General features: G+C 41.7%; 1 protein-coding gene across 1 annotated transcript in view; it reads right to left on the bottom strand.

Annotated features, from left to right (window-relative positions):
• Positions 1-2828, bottom strand: part of LOC311128729 (filamin A-interacting protein 1-like) — a gene marked incomplete at its 5' end in the record, with an annotated part of 28128 nt that extends 25300 nt beyond the window's left edge. Inside the window, 3 exons of the mRNA XM_084160974.1 lie at positions 1622-1800; positions 2011-2196; positions 2670-2828. Coding sequence (XP_084017100.1) covers positions 1622-1800; positions 2011-2196; positions 2670-2828 — 524 coding nt within the window. The remainder of the gene's footprint in view (positions 1-1621; positions 1801-2010; positions 2197-2669) is intronic.
• Positions 2829-17847: the final 15019 nt, after the last annotated feature.

Raw genomic sequence — 17847 nt, 5'->3', positions numbered from 1 at the left:
GAATGGCATTTAATTTTTGCGCTGTACCCGAACCGAACCGTGACCCCAAAATCGCAATAGGTATAGAACTGTGGGTTTGGTGAACCGTTACACCCCTAACACACATACACACACACACACTGAAGTCAGATCAGACAGATCCAGCTCAGGAGCTCCATCAGCATCGTATCGCATCGAACCGAATCGCATCGATTTCAAACTAAAATGTCCTGTATCGTATCGGAGCCCATGTATCTAGAAAAGTATCAAATCATCTTAAAAGGGAAAGATGCACATCCCTATAAGTTACTTCATCTAACATATCCAGGGAATGCATGATTGATATTTTGATGTCGAAATAGGATCCAGAATTATCAGATTTATTTTTGGACATCTTTGTGCATATTGGCCGAGGCTATATTATTCACCACCTGAGGAAGTGGGAACTCAAAACACTTAGCTAGATTGGCAACTTTAAATATGAGCATGTTGCTAGATAGCTAATTGTAGGCTAATTGATTAATCTATCAGTAAATGTAATGTCCTACAAAAACTTTCCAGCGCTAGGCCTATACAGGCTACTTGATGTAGGCCTATTCACCACAAATGGCGCACTCCGTTCCACGGGACTCATTAAACCCATATACTATGTAGCACAGGAGGTTGGTGGCACCTTAATTGGGGAGAACAGGCTCGTGGTAATGGCTGGAGCGGAATAGGTGGAATGGTATCAAATAAATCAAACACATGGTTTCCACGTGTTTGATGCCATTCCATTTGCTCCATTCCGGCAATTATTATGAGCCGTTCTCCCCTCAGCAGCCTCCTGTGCTGTGTAGCCCACTCCAGTTGTAAAGTAGTGCTATGAACTCAATATTGAGAGGTGAGAAATAAATTATATAATATACTCACAGCAAGCCGTGGCTATCCTCTCTGTAACTAGAACAACAGAAGTTTCTTTGAAAACTGCCTTTTTTCCCGCAATTGCATTTTGAGCAACGGTCATATTGTTGTGCTTATTAGAATGCACCTCTCTCCTCCTCCGTGCACAAGGGAGTGGCTCACTCACACAGCAGCCAATAGCGAAACAGGGACATTTCTGATCAATTGCAAATTACTGTTTGTTTCACTGGCAACCTAGCGACCAATAAAATATTGGTTTCGCACTGGCAAGTCAAATGTTCGCAAATGCGAGTGTGTGTTTGTTTGTGTATGTGTCCATGCTAACGTGTGTTTCTAAGGGACTGAGAGTGTTTAAGGAGAGAGCAGGGGTAATGGTCCGTAAGTGAGGACAGTAGCTATGAGTACAGGCCTGAGGTCAGCAGCACTACACTGCTGCGTATATGAACACATTGTGGTCACAGTGGCCCTACACACTCACTCAGCCATGGAAATCATTATAGAGACTACTCTCTTGGCTACAACAGAGGAATCTGCAGCCCTTAAACTATATTACATTACAGGGTACAGATGGACTGGTTCCAATGTCCTTAGATAACCTCCTTTGCCCTCCGATCTCTTTCCCTATGTGACCTCTGATCTGATAGGATAGATTACTCTAATATGGTAGAGCCCCTACTCTTAGCCTAGGTGGCATTTCCACCACGAATCCTGTTGTGGTCGGTCAGTGGGTGTCACTGACCTCTCGCGGTCCTGCTCCAGTAGACAGGTGAGGTCGTCGCTGCGCTGCAGGAGGGCACGGTGCTGCTGGTCCTGCTCCTCCAGCCTGCAGAGGGCACCACTGTGGGAGCACTCCACCTGCAGCAGCTGCTCCAGCATCCGCCTGTAGCTCTGCTTTCCAGTCTCCACCAGCCGGTCCAGCTAACACAGAGAGAGAAAGGGACATGAAGACAGGGCTGAAGACTCCGTGGCTCTAATTGCGTTGTTGGAAACGGGCAATGGGTCAATGGTTTATCATTAGCTATCTACTGCAAAACCCATGCCTCAAAGCCTATACAAGCCTAAGTGTGACTGGTGGTTTTAATAGAGACAGTGGCTGTGTTTTCAATCTTAGTGTTTATCTCCTGTTACTTCAGCCATGGGTTTCTCGTAGACATCCTGCTGTGGGGCCTCCTGGGCCTCAGAAGCCTGGGCCTGGAGTGAGTCTCTTTGCAGGGCCCGTAGCACCTCTCCTGGGGTAACAAAGCCATACTGAGCCTCCACCAGAGCCAGATCCATCTTCTCTGCTTTCAGGACTGCGATCACCTCGTCTCTGGCCTGGTAGGATGGACAGATATAATAAAAAAGGAGGGATGAAGAATGATAGAGATGAAAAAGAGATTGCACTCCCAAGTCTTTCCTATACAGCTACGGTGTAGGCTGTGTGTGTGTCACGCTCTGCGAGGCATGTCTAGGAGGGTTTTACTCATGGTTTTAGTTACAGTCACAATAGGCTCCTCTGTTAGAGTCTGATTCATTCTGTCTCCTCTACAGCTCGTCTACAGCTGGGCTCAACTCAGTTTGGAGAAAATCTCCTATTGACGACGTCAATGTGCAATGTAACACTCGCATTTGTGCATATAAGGCTTTGGCACTAGTGTGGTTTTGAACATGGCCAAGTCTAAGCTATAGGCTACTAGCCCCGTACGACCATCCTGATCTCGTTATCTTACAGAGCACAGCGGATCAAACATCTACTATAAACCTAGATCCAGAAGTACTAGAATACATCTGTTCTGTCCTGTCCTCACCTGCAGCTCTCCCTCCATTATACTGAGGAGGAACACAAGGTCATCCCTGGACAGGTCTTTCCCCCTCTCTCCCCCCATGCTGTCCCTCAGGACGGTGCCCTTGAGGGGGTCGAGGTGAGCCACAGAGTTCTGTGAACCGTCGCTGTTCCGGGCAGCCATGTTGGGGCTGTTGCTATGGGAACGCATCTGTGGATACACCTGGGAAGAAGAGCGAGGGAGATATTTATGGACATGGAGAGGTAGTACAAGAGTGGCAGAGAAGAATAGGGAGGTTAGTGCAGTGACAATGGATGGTGATATCATTTGAAGCTGAGCACTCAAATAGGCCTATTTCTTGTTTGAATTACATTTTACATTTTAGTCATTTAGCAGACGCTCTTATCCAGAGCAACTTACAGGAGCAATTAGGGTTAAGTGCCTTGTTCAAGGGCACATCGACAGATTTTTCACCTAGTCGGCTTGGGGATTAGAACCAGCGACCTTTCGGTTACTGGCACAACGCTCTTAACCACTAAGCTACCTGCCGCCCCCACATCAATCAATGAACAAGTGCTTTGTGTGTATCAGTTATATCTTTGATGACTCTATTACAGCTAATGTAAACTGTTAGGCACCTTGTCATAACCAGCCGCCCAGGGCTAAAAAGATAGCTTTAGCATGTTTGCTTATGTTGCTTAAGTCACCCTTAGGTCATCTCATAGTTTCTCTATTAGCACATAAATGACTGGGAGGTCTGGCTGACAGCTTGGCAAGCATAAGGAGCGTGCCAGAGACCAAGGGCTTAATTACTGACCATATGAGGAGATTAACCATGTGTGTGTGCGTCTATGTGTAGTGTGTGTGTTCTCAACACTGACAGGTTACAGCAACAGCAAACAATGCTGGTCCAACCGCAGAAGATCCTATTAAGTAGGATATCTAGGCCTAATAGTATCTCTGCACATCCCAATCTATGAGAGAATCGTTTTAATACCCAGCCAAAGCATTCAAACTATATTCAGGACAGCTGTGTGTGTCCCAAACCTAGCCAGTAAGTGGGCACATACACAGAAAGCACACGTATGCATTATGCACACAAGATAGGCCTGCTAACACACATGCATGTACACAAACAAAAAAATACACTAGAAACAGGGCAAGTGTTTTCAGAGTTCTACAACAGTGAGAGATGAGTCAGATGTTCCAACACAAGAATGGGGGAGTGAGGATTTAGGCTACAGCTAGATGTTGACATCAAAACAGCCCATCTTTCTAAACAAGAGAAACACAGCTAGTACAGCAGGAACAAACCGAATGGTTTATAGGAAAGGTGGATTATAGGTTATAGGAAAGGTGGTTGTGTGTGTCTGCGTACGTGCGTGCGTGTGCGTGTGTGTCTGTGTGTGTGTGTCAGAGCTGTCTGTCTATCTGAGTTGTTATCCTCTCCGTATCAATTACTAAGACAGATGGCGCTATCTGGACAGAAAAGTCTAAATGGAATCTTTGAAACTTCCCAACTCTGACATCACCCCATTGAAATTGAAATGTAAAAGGTTTAGGGTTAGGTAAGGGTTATGGTTAAGGTTAAGGTTAGGGTTAGGTAAGGGTTATGCTTAAAGTTAGGGTAAAGGTAGGGGTTAGGGTTATCGTTTAGGGTAGAGATGTCCCAAGGATCTCAGATAGCAGTAGCCCAATCTGGACTCCCTTTCCTTTCTGGCCTGCATCGCTCCACTCGTTTACTGGGATGGAAGGAATGATAAAGTAACACAGAGGCCTTTTATAAGGTCCCATTATTACAGCAAGGAATTCCAACCTACGACTCACAGCCGCAAACGTGAGCCCATAACCCACACACATACACACACACACACACACACACACACACACACACACACACACACACACACACACACAGGTACCATCTTGGAGGACACACACAGCTGAGGTCTACACACACACACACACACACACCACTCATGCCTACATTGTGAGCAGACATATTTTGAGGTTTTGAGCTGAACACCTTTACAGGGTATGATAATAGAAATGATATTGTGGGTTTATTTTGGCTGATATGTTCTACTGACTTGATCTTTGTTTTCCTTTGGACTAGTTCATGTTCTCTTGTCCCGTCCATCCTGCTAGCCACTACGTGCACTTCTCTGTTACCTATGCCTAATGATGACAGACACTTAGGTCTGCATGCACACACAGCACTTAAGCTAGGCCTAAGTGCTCATCTGAACACACTCACAGATATGCACTCATGCTTACACACTTATGGACATAGGCTTAATCTCTTAGACAAATGTAGACTAATTTGCGCATACACAACACACACCTAATTGTAAGTGCCCAGTACATGTCCAGTGTCAGCGCCGGTCATAGACCCAGTTGAGGGCTTTCCCTTGGCAAACAGACTGGCAGCGCCATGTGCCCATTGGCTCCTTGGGGTATTTTCTTAACCATAGAGAGCTGCCCGCGTCTCGCCTGTCTGCCCCGTCTACACGGAAGGGCACCAGCTGCCCCGGGATACAAAATAATTAACACATCGAAATGAAAACATGGTCACAAGTGTGTACACACATGCTTTCACCACCCACCCATTACATACCTCAGATATTGTACATGGTGATACACTCACACACACTGCCCTCTTATTAAATATCACCTCTAACCCAGATGCCATCTTAAAGCTTGATTAATATAAAAATGACTTCAGTCTATGAATGCACATTTATTCACTGACATTCTGAACCATGTTATATAACCATTAAGCTAATAAACCATGAAGAGGTTTATATATGTTTAATAAACCATTAATAAAAGGCTGAGAAAGGGCCTGACTTGTCCAACCTGTGTCTACCCATTCACTCCCAATAGCCCGATAATATCCACCTGTTGTGGGAGGCCTAGGTTCAGATGAAGGTTCCCTCCTACTCAGGTTAGGTGGCTAGGTGCCACGGTCATTAAGGTTATGCCCTACGGTGGTCTCTTCCTAGGGAGGGTGACTGGGTAGGTGGGTGATTCTCAAGAAACTGGCATTTGACATACAACTTTTTCACAAAAGAAAGCAACACATTATCCACCATAATTCCTATTGGATCACTAAAATCTGTATTTATATATTTCATAATTATGTTTATTGATCAGATATTATGCACTTTACCACAATTTCCACAACTACCAATGCAGAAATTCTCATTACCGCAACAGTTTTCGAAGTCCCGAAAAGTTGCAAACAAATCCATTTCTAATATATTTTTTTACATTGTCATCTAATGAAAAGGCCTCAGTTCAACATAACACTGAAAACAAATATATTTTAAAGTAAATTATTACAATGTTTTTGTAATTTCTCATTACTGCAACACACAATCTTTTCTGAATCTTGGTTTTTGTCAATGACTTGTGTATACATGTTTATTTTATGTACACGTTTAGATAGAGAACAAAAGGCACCCTATCAGATTAAGCCCAAATTACTTAAGTATACATTTCCTTTTTCCTAATATTTCCTAAATATTGGTGCATTACGGTAATGATAAGTAGGTTTCGGAGATGAGAATGCATGTTTCGGTAATGAATGTTGCATAGTTTGCCATTGAAAAAATACTGAGCACTATTAGAGATTTAGTAATGAGTGTTGCATAGTTTGCCATTTAAAAAATACTGAGCTCTATTAGAGATTTAATAACCCAATAAATCATCAAACTATGTCATTTGTTAATCCCAAATTACTTGAACAAAGGCACTGACAGACAGCTTGCGGTGGGCAGGGTGGCTCATTCATATTCAATGAAGCCTAGGCGGGGGGAAATTCTATCCAGGCAGAGCGGTCGGCGTTGCTTGTGCAAGTGAAGGCCGATCAAGCGAGGTGGAGAAAATATAAATTACATTTACATTTAAGTCATTTAGCAGACGCTCTTATCCAATCTGTTCTATTTCTGAAGTGGTGCCGTCGTTGTTGACCAATCACAGGAGAAACCGTAGCCTGAGCTATGATACGTCAGCATGTATGTGTATTGCCCACTCTAGCTAACTAGCTGGCTAACACACTCAGTTTAAAGAGCCATGTTTAACAATATAAATAATTGTTTTCTAATGTATTTTGGGATTCATCATTTCTGTTGCATGTAAAAAAAATGTTATGCATGATTATGGTGTTATAACGATTCACTTTTCACGTGTCGATAATGTTTGTTTATTTGATCTTAATGCAATTTACTAAAATACTAAAATATTATTTTAGCATAAGTATAAGTACTGTAATTATGTATTTTCAAAAATCCAACGTTTTTTTTACAAGTAATACTGTTGTATTAGGACATGGATATGTGTGGTTCTAAGGTATTTTAGATTATTTCTAAATTGAATAAGATCATATGGGCAAATGGCATAACATGATATGCCTATGGAGTATCTAAATATGTGGGATATGGACCAAAAACTTTATTGGGATATCAAACAACAGTATAGTTAAGTGCTAAAACAGGTACACATGTCAAAATGGGTGATATCCTCGTTTAGGTGGCGGGGTTGCTCCTTGCTGAAACACAAACTCCAGATTGTGGCTTTAAGTAAATTAAATGGGGTTTATACACCCATATTTCTTGACAACCCCTACTTAATAAAATAACTGATGTTTTACCAAATCTATACATTAGGTGTAAGCAGTGCTAGTAAATAATTAAAGTTACCAGCACAGCACACCCATTGACTACGCATTAGTATTAGCTTAGTGTCATTAACGAAATTAAGGTTCTCATTACCAAAACGGACCTAAAGATTATGCAGTAATGAGAAATGTGTGTTTCGTTAATGAGGCCTTAGCTCAATCTGCAAGTAATAGGTGACAGCCATAATAACTCAGCAAACAATTGATCACATCACTAAAGCCCATTTATGCCTCCATGTTGGTAAGGTAATGGTTCTCTAAGTTATTCCCAATTTGATATTTTTCATCATTTCGGTAATGAGAAGGTCAAGTGTAATAAAGGGGGTGTTTCAGAATAAGATCCTCATTCTGAAGGCATATAAGTGAAGAAATTAAAGGAACTAAGGACTACTACTCTAGATGATGCATCATGGGTGAATAAAATGTTATTTAAAAAAATTATTGGAGTTTTTAAAGCAACTTGAAAAAGTGTTACGGTAAAGTGTTTTTACATAATAAATATTATAGTTTAATATAAAATTCAACTAGTATACAATTTTTATGATTTATGGACAAATTACAGTAACATATTTGGTGTTTTATTCAAATAGGTTAGGTTTTTCTAAAGTAAAATTGTATAAAATTATCAGAGAATCCGGACGCATTTCGGTAATGAGAATTTGGGGAGAATTTATTTATTTATTTATTATTTATTTATTTAGAATAAGACACTGTGCCATAAACTAAAGTAGGTATGTTAGTCTTCAGAATGATAGTTAATTGTTGCAGATACATCATGTTTTTTAAATTCAATTTGCTACTGCCATGGTTAAAACTGGTTTCATGAGGATCACCCAGGTTCCCTCTGCCAGTTTTCTCCTCAACTCCTCACTAAATGGACTACAGGAAAAGGAGGACCGAGCACGCCCCCATTCTCATCGACAGGGCTGTAGTGGAGCAGGTTGAGAGCTTCAAGTTCCTTGGTGTCCACATCACCAACAAACGATCATGGTCCAAACACACCAAGACAGTCGTGAAGAGGGCACGACAAAGCCTATTCCCCCTTAGGAGACTGAAATGATTTGGCATGGGTCCTCAGATCCTCAAAAAGTTCTACAGCTGCACCATCGAGAGCATCCTGACTGGTTGCATCACTGCCTGGTATGGCAACTGCTCGTCCTCCGACCGCAAGACACTACAGAGGGTAGTGAGTACGGCCCAGTACATCACTGGGGCCAAGCTTCCTGCCATCCAGGACCTCTATAGGCGGTGTCAGAGGAAGGCCCTAAAAATTGCCAAAGACTCCATTCACCCTAGTCATAGACTGTTCTCTCTGCTACTGCACGGCAAGCGGTACCAGAACGCCAAGTCTAGGTCCAAAAGGCTTCTTAACAGCTTCTACCCCCAAGCCATAAGACTCATGAACAGCTAATCAAATGGCTACCCAGACTATTTGAATTGCCCCCCCACCCCCTCTTTTACGCTGCTGCTACTCTCTGTTTATTATCTATGCATAGTCACTTTACCTCTACCAACATGTACATATTACCTCAATTACCTCGACCAACCTGTAACCCCGCACATTGACTCAGTACCAGTACCCCCTGTATATAGCCTCGCTACTGTTATTTTACTGCTGCTCTTTAATTATTTGTTATTTTTCTATTTATCTTCTTTTTTCTTTTTACATATCTATTTTTTACTGCATTGTTGGTTAAGGGCTTGTAAGTAAGCATTTCACTGTAAGGTCTACACCTGTTGTATTTGGCGCATGTGACAAATACAATTTGATTTGATTTGATTTGAAATGGGGGGGGGGGGGGGAAACTGTCATCACCACCCCTTCCTTTAACCTCTCCTCTGTTAGAAAATGACTCAGTTACCTCTTTCTCAGCATGAGAGTTCTTCACTTTTTTTCTCTCCTCGCTCTCTCTTTCTGCTTCTATGGAGGGCTAGTAAATGTGCCAGACATATTGGAACAGTTGTGCAGTAGAGAAGGGGTTCCCAAACATTTTAACTTGGGCCCCCCTTCCAGCATTGGGAAGCATCCCGCACCCCCCCCCCCTGCGCCACGTCTATTTCTATAGGCACAAACTGTTCACACCCCTCTTGTTGGTGGAGAGAATTTTGCAGGTTTAAAGCTTATTTCCTGCAATTCTACACATTTTGTCATGGCGTGGCAAGAAAATGTGGCAGTTTTAAAGCAAATATTGTGCAATTCTATACATTTTGCCATGTATAATGTGTATTCATGTGATATTTCAGTGACAAAAAAAATACAACAATATCTATGTGCTAAAAAACCTAAATGAAAAAATGTTAGCTGACATGGGCTCGTTGATCTGGTCATTTCTGACAAGTTATAAATAGCTCTCTAAGGTATGCAATGACTAACATGACAAGAGGAACTGATGATGCACTACCCAATTTTGAAATTGCACCTTGTGCATTCTACTATTAAAACTTTCAAGAGTAAGTTTAAAGCTGGACTGAGTTCCTTTAAAATAAAAGGGGGGGGGGGGGGGGGGGACCCACAGTTTGGGAATTACAATAATTCTTGCATATTTAGTAAACACTTGCTGCAGTCATGCAGATTAGGAAATGTTCATCCTGTATGATTTGTTCACATGAAATTGTATGAATCATGAAGGCTATTAACTTAAAATAAGTCGGTGTACAATTATTTAGGCCGAGTTTCTATGCCATAAGTCTAGCACAATATATATTACATCAGGACTTGTTAAATCTGAGGCCAAGAACTTATCTTAATGAGGTTTTCTGCTGATTGTAAAACAGTTATATTAGTGACATGAGTCAGAGTTACGTTTCAGACAGCGAACCATTACCACAGAGATCAAAGGCTCAAGCAAATCTCAGCGCTGCTTTATACGCTGTGGACTACTGAGTCAGCTCTGATGGGAAAACAAAGCAAAGGAATTAGCTGCACCCTCGTGACCCTAATGAAGTCATATGTTGATATGTAGTGGAGCTTTTTATGCCTATGTTAATGTGGTTTATTATTCGGATCCATGGGAGTCTTAGGTTGGATCTCTAATACTCTATGCACATTCACTCAAGTTAGCTGACATCAAGTTAGGATTCAGCGGCCCTCAGAGAAGCAGGGTTTTATGGAATCTTGGGGGTGAGGTAGTTTTCACAGATATGAAGTTTTATAGTATCCTGTTCATGGTATGGCACCAGAGGAAAAAGTCATGAACAATAAAGTAAAAAAAAATATTTAACATTGAACATTGCACCTGTGACGGCTGTTTGTTATTAATGACACGCCTAACCGAGAATTAAAAACCTTTTTAAATATCCCCTTTTCTACTTCACTTCCCTTCGATCTTCTGAGGCATTTGTTTGAACTACTGTCAGAAAGTGTTAAATATTTAGGTTGGCCATCCTCGTCACCCTGCCTTCATCGCCACTGATAGCTGAAAGTACCAGATAGGTCTACTCTTCTCCACCATATTTCTATCACCTCTCCAATTCTTTCAAATTAGTGTGCATGAAGGAAAAGTTATTAGGAAATGGAGCTATTGGGATACAGTCCAGGAAATGTCTATGGTGAATGTTGTGAACCTTCTCCTACCTTTGAAACTGTATGCTAGAAAATCACAATTCATGGGACTTAACAAGCTGGCTGCCATTGTGATGAGTCACCTTGCACAAGAGGTTTGCTTTGTAGGTTTTAATAGTCTAATACTGTAAGATTGATCATTTGATACAATGGTTAGACACACTAAAGGCTTTTTACCGCTTATGAAACAGTTATTTGTGTAGTTTGTCTCTCTCTGTTTCTTGTCTTTGGAGCGTTCCCACTTCTGGCCTCTGGAGTTTCACACATGCATGGCTAGTGCTCCGTTCTCACATAATAATATTACTGATACAAATGAAATGTACCTTATTTATTGTTATTATTTTGGCAAAACTGCCCTGTCAGTGGGTAATATATATTTTTATGATTCCCAATAATTTTACTGGTTATTTTCTTGGCTGGATGCAGTCTCTTGGCTTTAAACATACTTAAAATCACTCTTTCCGACTGTAGACCTCTCTTTTTCCAAGTAGAGTATGCCTGTCAATCACAACAGCGTAAGATGGACTCAAGTGTGGAAAGAAAAGCAGAGTCCATGTGGATGTCAGTGTGATGTAATGAAATGTGGAGCGACGATATAAGATGGTGTGTGTGTCCTCTCCTGCAAAATTAAGATTGTACTAAGCTCTCTTGGCAGAAGGTCAATCTCTGGAAAGGGGAAGCATTTGAAATTCCACTGGTGTGTCTTTGTGCCTGTGTGTTTGCACACTCACATGTGAGACTGATGTGTATTTCTGTGAGATGGATACAGTATGCTTGCAAGGTAGAGTGAAGTTTGCAATTTGCACATATCACATTCACGCATGCACACACACACACACCTGTGTTTGCCATCCATCCACAGCCATCAGATCCTACATTCTTCTGGCATTGCTTCAGAGTGCTACAGAGATGATTGATAGAGAGAGGATGGAGTGATCCTAAACATCAGACACACACTACCTGTCAGGGGGAGAGAGGGAAAGTTTAAAGATGCGCTTTGGCCCTCATAGACACATGGATCTCACATGCAACCGTTCTGACATCACAGGTCAATGGTTTAATGACTCTGTACCACTGCATTGTGAAAAACCCAAAGCTTCTCATTCTGGATGTTACCACAAGAGAGGGGAAGAGAACCAGCTGGGAAATGACAGTCCACACACACACACACACACACACATACTTTATTTTCATTTAAGTAAGACATATTGGCAGTTACACAACACACACACTCACATGCACAGAAGGAAGGGGTGAGGAGAGAATGTGATGTTCTTGTCCCTGTGGATATTAACCTCTGTCTTTGTTTAGAGAACATTGTGTCAAGTACAGTACAGTCACTCAGGGTTGATGGATATAAAGCCTTTAATGGGACATCAGCTTCATGCCTTTTATCTTCATCCCTTAAAACAAATAAAGAATAATTATTGATAATGATAGTTGTAATTGTCAAATAGCTGGAGTGTTTTATATGTACGTTCAGTTTTAATTTCGCCATCACTGTCTGGGATTTACATGAGGTGATGTACAAGGGGAACTAGACTGGCCTGTATGTTTTTGCTGTGTTTATATATAGACTGTTTCTCTACGATCCTAATGGAACACTTTCTATACTATAATACTGTAAACCCCCAGAGTGCACTGTGGTCTTGCATGACATGCTTGTGGCTTTGGATCAGGAAATGTAGACATTAGCGAATCACTCCCCGGGGCAAGCACACACACACTACCACAATGGAGAGAGAGGGTCAACTTTATTTAGAATTATATGTGCTGGCTTAGTGGCCCTGAATAGTGCACACTCGGCTGCCAAAATAAATGTCAATACTCTAAACTCAAAAGAGTCTTATTCAGTATAAATCATTGGAGTGTTTTGACACTTGCCTGAATGAAAAGGCTTGCTTGAGTTCATTACCACCTCTCTGCTTAGCATGTGAAAGCTGAGATATGTTGGTCAATCCAATAGGCGGCAGTATTTAGCCTAGTATTCTGCCGTGGTGACACCAGTGACTGGAGAACTCTATCATCCACAGATCTAAATAGACCATAGGCTAGTGGTTGATCCATGTCACAGTGTGCAACCTGTGCTCCCTCCCCTTTCCTGAAACTGCTTGATTTCCTAACCCCCCATAAAATGTATTACTACCATTAAATCAAAGGAAAACAATCAACAAATGTGTTACCCCTTTCTACGGAAAGGGGGCCGAAAATGTTTCTTGACCTCATTCTATGAGCAGAACATCTCCCCTGACACATTTCATCAATCTGACTTCTTCCACTGACTCAGACACTAAAGTGGTCGTTAACTTTGTGCTTATAGGAGGCTAAATTCAGTATTGATTTAACAATAACACATGTTCAATAGTGGTTTTAGGAGGAAGAAACAGCAGGCCTCAACATCACCAATATATCCTCGGACTGCAAAATAGGCCATTGCTACTTGACCTGGGATGAAGTATAGATTTTTGTACCACTTCAAATTGATTAAAAAGTCGGCTAGAATTTCTGAAACACAGAAACATGTTATTTTGCTGACCCGGAAGGTCAAAATGAACATTAACTATAATGAAAGAAGAGATTAGAAAACTCTATCTGGTCAAAATGGGCCTGAGGGGACATCATAGTGGTCAGTTTTAGCCTTCATAACTATCCCTGTACTAAGCTACTGACATACTAGTATCCAGGGGCGCAACTTTGGTTTCAGAAGTGGGGGGACATATATATATATATTTATTATTATTATTTTTATCCAGTTGGATAAACACTCCAAACAGCCTACCCGACCGCTCGGAGGCGTCCGCATGGTCTTAAAGCACACCATTGCCTTGTTTTCTATCACATTCCAATGATAAAACTGGAGGGGACATGTCCCCCCTGTCCCTAGTGAAAGTTGTTCCCCTGCTAGTATCCAAGTAAGCCAGGAGAGTGGAAGATGGAATTGTGTTGATGAGTTAGGCTTTATGGGTCTGTCTACAAACTAGGGTACCAGTGAGCATTTCTTGTGGTGGACAATTGTTTGGAGCTGTTACAAAGTCATTCATAATAATTAGCCTTTTTTTCACGTCAATACATTAAGATATAAAGGGGGGACATAGAAACATTCAATATAATTCATGAGTTGAATCAAAACCTATATTTAAACCCTTTCTCATGCTTGGAGTCTTCACAGATTTGGCAAAAATGTTGTGACATAAATCACTACCTTTCTTTCCTTACATTTGTGATACTGCTGTTTGTCGTTATATCATATACTAAGCATTTAACAATTGAATTACACATTGAACTTGATCCTGTAAAATTCCTAGATATTGCTCTCTGACTTTTTTTTGTATGGAGATCTCGGAAGTGTACTGTAACATCATAAAATGTTGCATCTCCCTATGTTATGGTGTGAAAACAGTTTTCATGGGCACAGATATCCAAAATAATGTATGGATTGCAAAATCGAATGCTTATAACTAAAAGAGTAACTTTAACAAGAAAAAAAAATCGATACTGTCAAAAATCGATACTGTCATTAACGGAGTTCTTCAATAATTATGCATAATAATTTAGTTGTTTGATGCGCATTTGATGTCTATCTGTTTAGTTAAGTGGAGAAATTATCACACAACATCAGCTGATTCAGGAAAGGACTTTTTGAATGACAGTCAAGTGATGAAGAGCTGGTGTGATACTGCACGTGATGAACAACAGCCAAAGTGCAGGAATTCATGTTGATCTGGACAATTGACAAAACATTTTGATGTCTATGTTGTTGCAGCGGTCAAGATAATTAGCCTATGTTGTGGACAACATTATGTCAAGATTCCTGAGGTAAGATTACAGTCTGTGTACATTTTGACCATTTGTTTTCCGAGTTAAAATGGAGCAATTGGGAACGTAAAAATGGCTTGTTTGTTCTTTTTTTAATAGAAATAGAAAAAATAAAAAGTAAGTTGTTTTTCGTTTTTGCATATAAAACCAAAAAAACACCTTATTTCGATTTTCGTGTGGGTCGGGTTAAATTTGGAATTCCTGTCATTGGTTAAGTGCACAGCCAACATTTCCTATCCTTTCAAAGTAGGAGTTCACCCTTCTAACTCCATTCTATGAATCTATGAATCTATTATCTATTAATTAATCAATTAATAGCTGCCCATATTGTGCCACTGTGCCAAGATAAAGTAATATTTCTCAATTTCTGCATAAGATTTAGTGTGTATTGACTTATTAATTAACTGCTGTTACTGTAAATAGTTATCTGACTGATATATGCTAGCTACCTAACTAACCATGGGTAATCTAGGTAGGCATCGTGGGCTGTTGTAGTATAGGTAGGCATCGTGGGCTGTTGTGGGTAGCTGTTGTGTAGTTATTGTAGGTTACTTTTGTATTCGGCGGTGCCGGATGTAGCACGAAGCTAGCTCGCTAACTCACCTCCTGGATTAGCTGGCGAGTTGCTATTAGCAACGGTAGCAACTAAAAACAATATCCTTTTAGCCAGCTACATTCGCTCACAGCGACGCCGTTTTTCAAACAAAGTCAACACAGTAGCCATTGCTAGCTAGCCAACACTACCAGCAGGCTGTGGTAGCTAAATACAATATCTTTGTGCTAGCTACCCAACGTTTAATCATTGCTGCGTTATGAAAGGTAAGCTTGGCTTCTTATATGGTGTTGAGTTAAGCTTAAACCATGTATTCAGATTGTAGGTAGGTATTGTAGTTTGGTATTATAGGTAGCTTACTCCGGTAGTTATTGTAGGTTATTATTGTAGGTAATTATTGTAGGTAAGGATTTTATTCGGCGGAGCCCAGGCGAAGCACGAGGCTAGCTTACCCACTACCTGGACCAACAAAGCTAGCTAGCTAGAGGGTAGCTACCGGTAACTTTTAGCAACGGTGGTTAGCTGTTTCCAATGTTATTTCACGCTTAAGAGAGTACCTGTAATTGAGCCAGCTAGCTGCCACCTTCAGCTGTTTTTTCTAACCTCATTATCATTAACGTTAGGTGGTCGGTAGCTGCTGTACCTAATTTCGGCTACTGATTGCAGTCTGCCAGTTTGGCTTTATACATAGCTTGGGCTTTGTCGAGTAAGGCTTAAACTATGTATTTAGATTGTAGTTAGGTACTATAGGTAGGCATCGTGGGCTGTATATTATTAAGTAGTATAGGTAGGCATCGTGGGCTGTTGCGGGTAGCTGTTGTGTAGTTATTGTAGGTTACTTTTGTATTCGGCGGTGCCGGATGTAGCACGAAGCTAGCTCGCTAACTCACCTCCTGGATTAGCTGGCGAGTTGCTATTAGCAACGGTAGCAACTAAAAACAATATCCTTTTAGCCAGCTACATTCGCTCACAGCGACGCCGTTTTTCAAACAAAGTCAACACAGTAGCCATTGCTAGCTAGCCAACACTACCAGCAGGCTGTGGTAGCTAAATACAATATCTTTGTGCTAGCTACCCAACGTTTAATCATTGCTGCGTTATGAAAGGTAAGCTTGGCTTCTTATATGGTGTTGAGTTAAGCTTAAACCATGTATTCAGATTGTAGGTAGGTATTGTAGTTTGGTATTATAGGTAGCTTACTCCGGTAGTTATTGTAGGTTATTATTGTAGGTAATTATTGTAGGTAAGGATTTTTATTCGGCGGAGCCCAGGCGAAGCACGAGGCTAGCTTACCCACTACCTGGACCAACAAAGCTAGCTAGCTAGAGGGTAGCTACCGGTAACTTTTAGCAACTGTGGTTAGCTGTTTCCAATGTTATTTCATGCTTGAGAGTACCTGTGATTGAGCCAGCTAGCTGCTACCATTCAGCTGTTTTTCTAACCTCATCCGAGGCATTAACGTTAGGTGGTTGGTAGCTGCTGTACTTAATTACAGCTACTGATAACAGTCTGCTGTAGCTTACAACAATTCTAATTTCTAAAGTGGATGTTGGGAGAGTTTTATTCGGGTGGTTCAGTGAAACAATTATAGTTTCTGAGGTGGAAGTTGGGAGAGTTATATATTTATTTATTTTTTTTGGTGAGGGAGGCCTGCTCTCTCCTTTCCCTGATGTTCAGTTCATTTCATCCCGATCTCCTCTGCATTATTGTAGCCATCTGTTGCAGCCTGTCAACTATGCCTCTGCCTATCCCTGTTCTCTCCTCTCCGCACAGGCTACACAAACGCCCCACACCGCGTGGCTGCTGCCTCTCTAACCTGGTGGTCCCTGCACGCACCCCACACCTGGAGTTCCAGGTCTCAGGCAGCCTCTGGAACTGCCGTTCTGCTGCCAACAAAGCTGACTTCATCCCAGCCTATGCTAATCTCCAGTCCCTCGACTTCCTGGCGCTGACGGAAACATGGATTACCACTGAAAACACTGCTACTCCTACTGCTCTCTCCTCATCTGACCATGTGTTCTCGCATACCCCGAGAGCATCTGGTCAGAGGGGTGGTGGCACAGGAATCCTCATCTCTCCCAAGTGGACATTCTCAATTTTTCCCCTAACCCATCTGTCTATCTCCTCATTTGAATTCCATGCTGTCACAGTCACTAGCCCATTTAAGCTTAATATCCTTGTCATCTATCGCCCTCCAGGTTCCCTTGGAGAGTTCATCAATGAGCTTGACGCCTTGATAAGTTCCTTTCCTGAGGATGGCTCACCCCTCACAGTTTTGGGGGATTTCAACCTCCCTATGTCCACATTTGACTCATTTCTCTCTGCCTCCTTCTTTCCACTTCTCTCCTCCTTTGACCTCACCCTCTCACCGTCCCCCCCTACTCACAAGGCAGGCAATACGCTTGACCTCATCTTTACTAGATGCTGCTCTTCTACTAATCTCACTGCAACTCCCCTCCATGTCTCCGACCACTACTTTGTTTCCTTTTCTCTCTCGCTCTCCTCCCACACTACTCACTCTGCCCCTACACAGATGGTAATGCGCCGCCGCAACCTTCGCTCTCTCTCTCCCACTACTCTCTCCTCTTCC

The sequence above is a fragment of the Coregonus lavaretus genome (assembly GCF_964263955.1).
Source record: "Coregonus lavaretus genome assembly, chromosome: 5".
Classification (NCBI taxonomy): Eukaryota; Metazoa; Chordata; class Actinopteri; order Salmoniformes; family Salmonidae; genus Coregonus; species Coregonus lavaretus.
The sequence above is the reverse complement of the archived record's forward strand: the minus strand, read 5'-3'. Positions and strand labels throughout refer to the sequence as shown.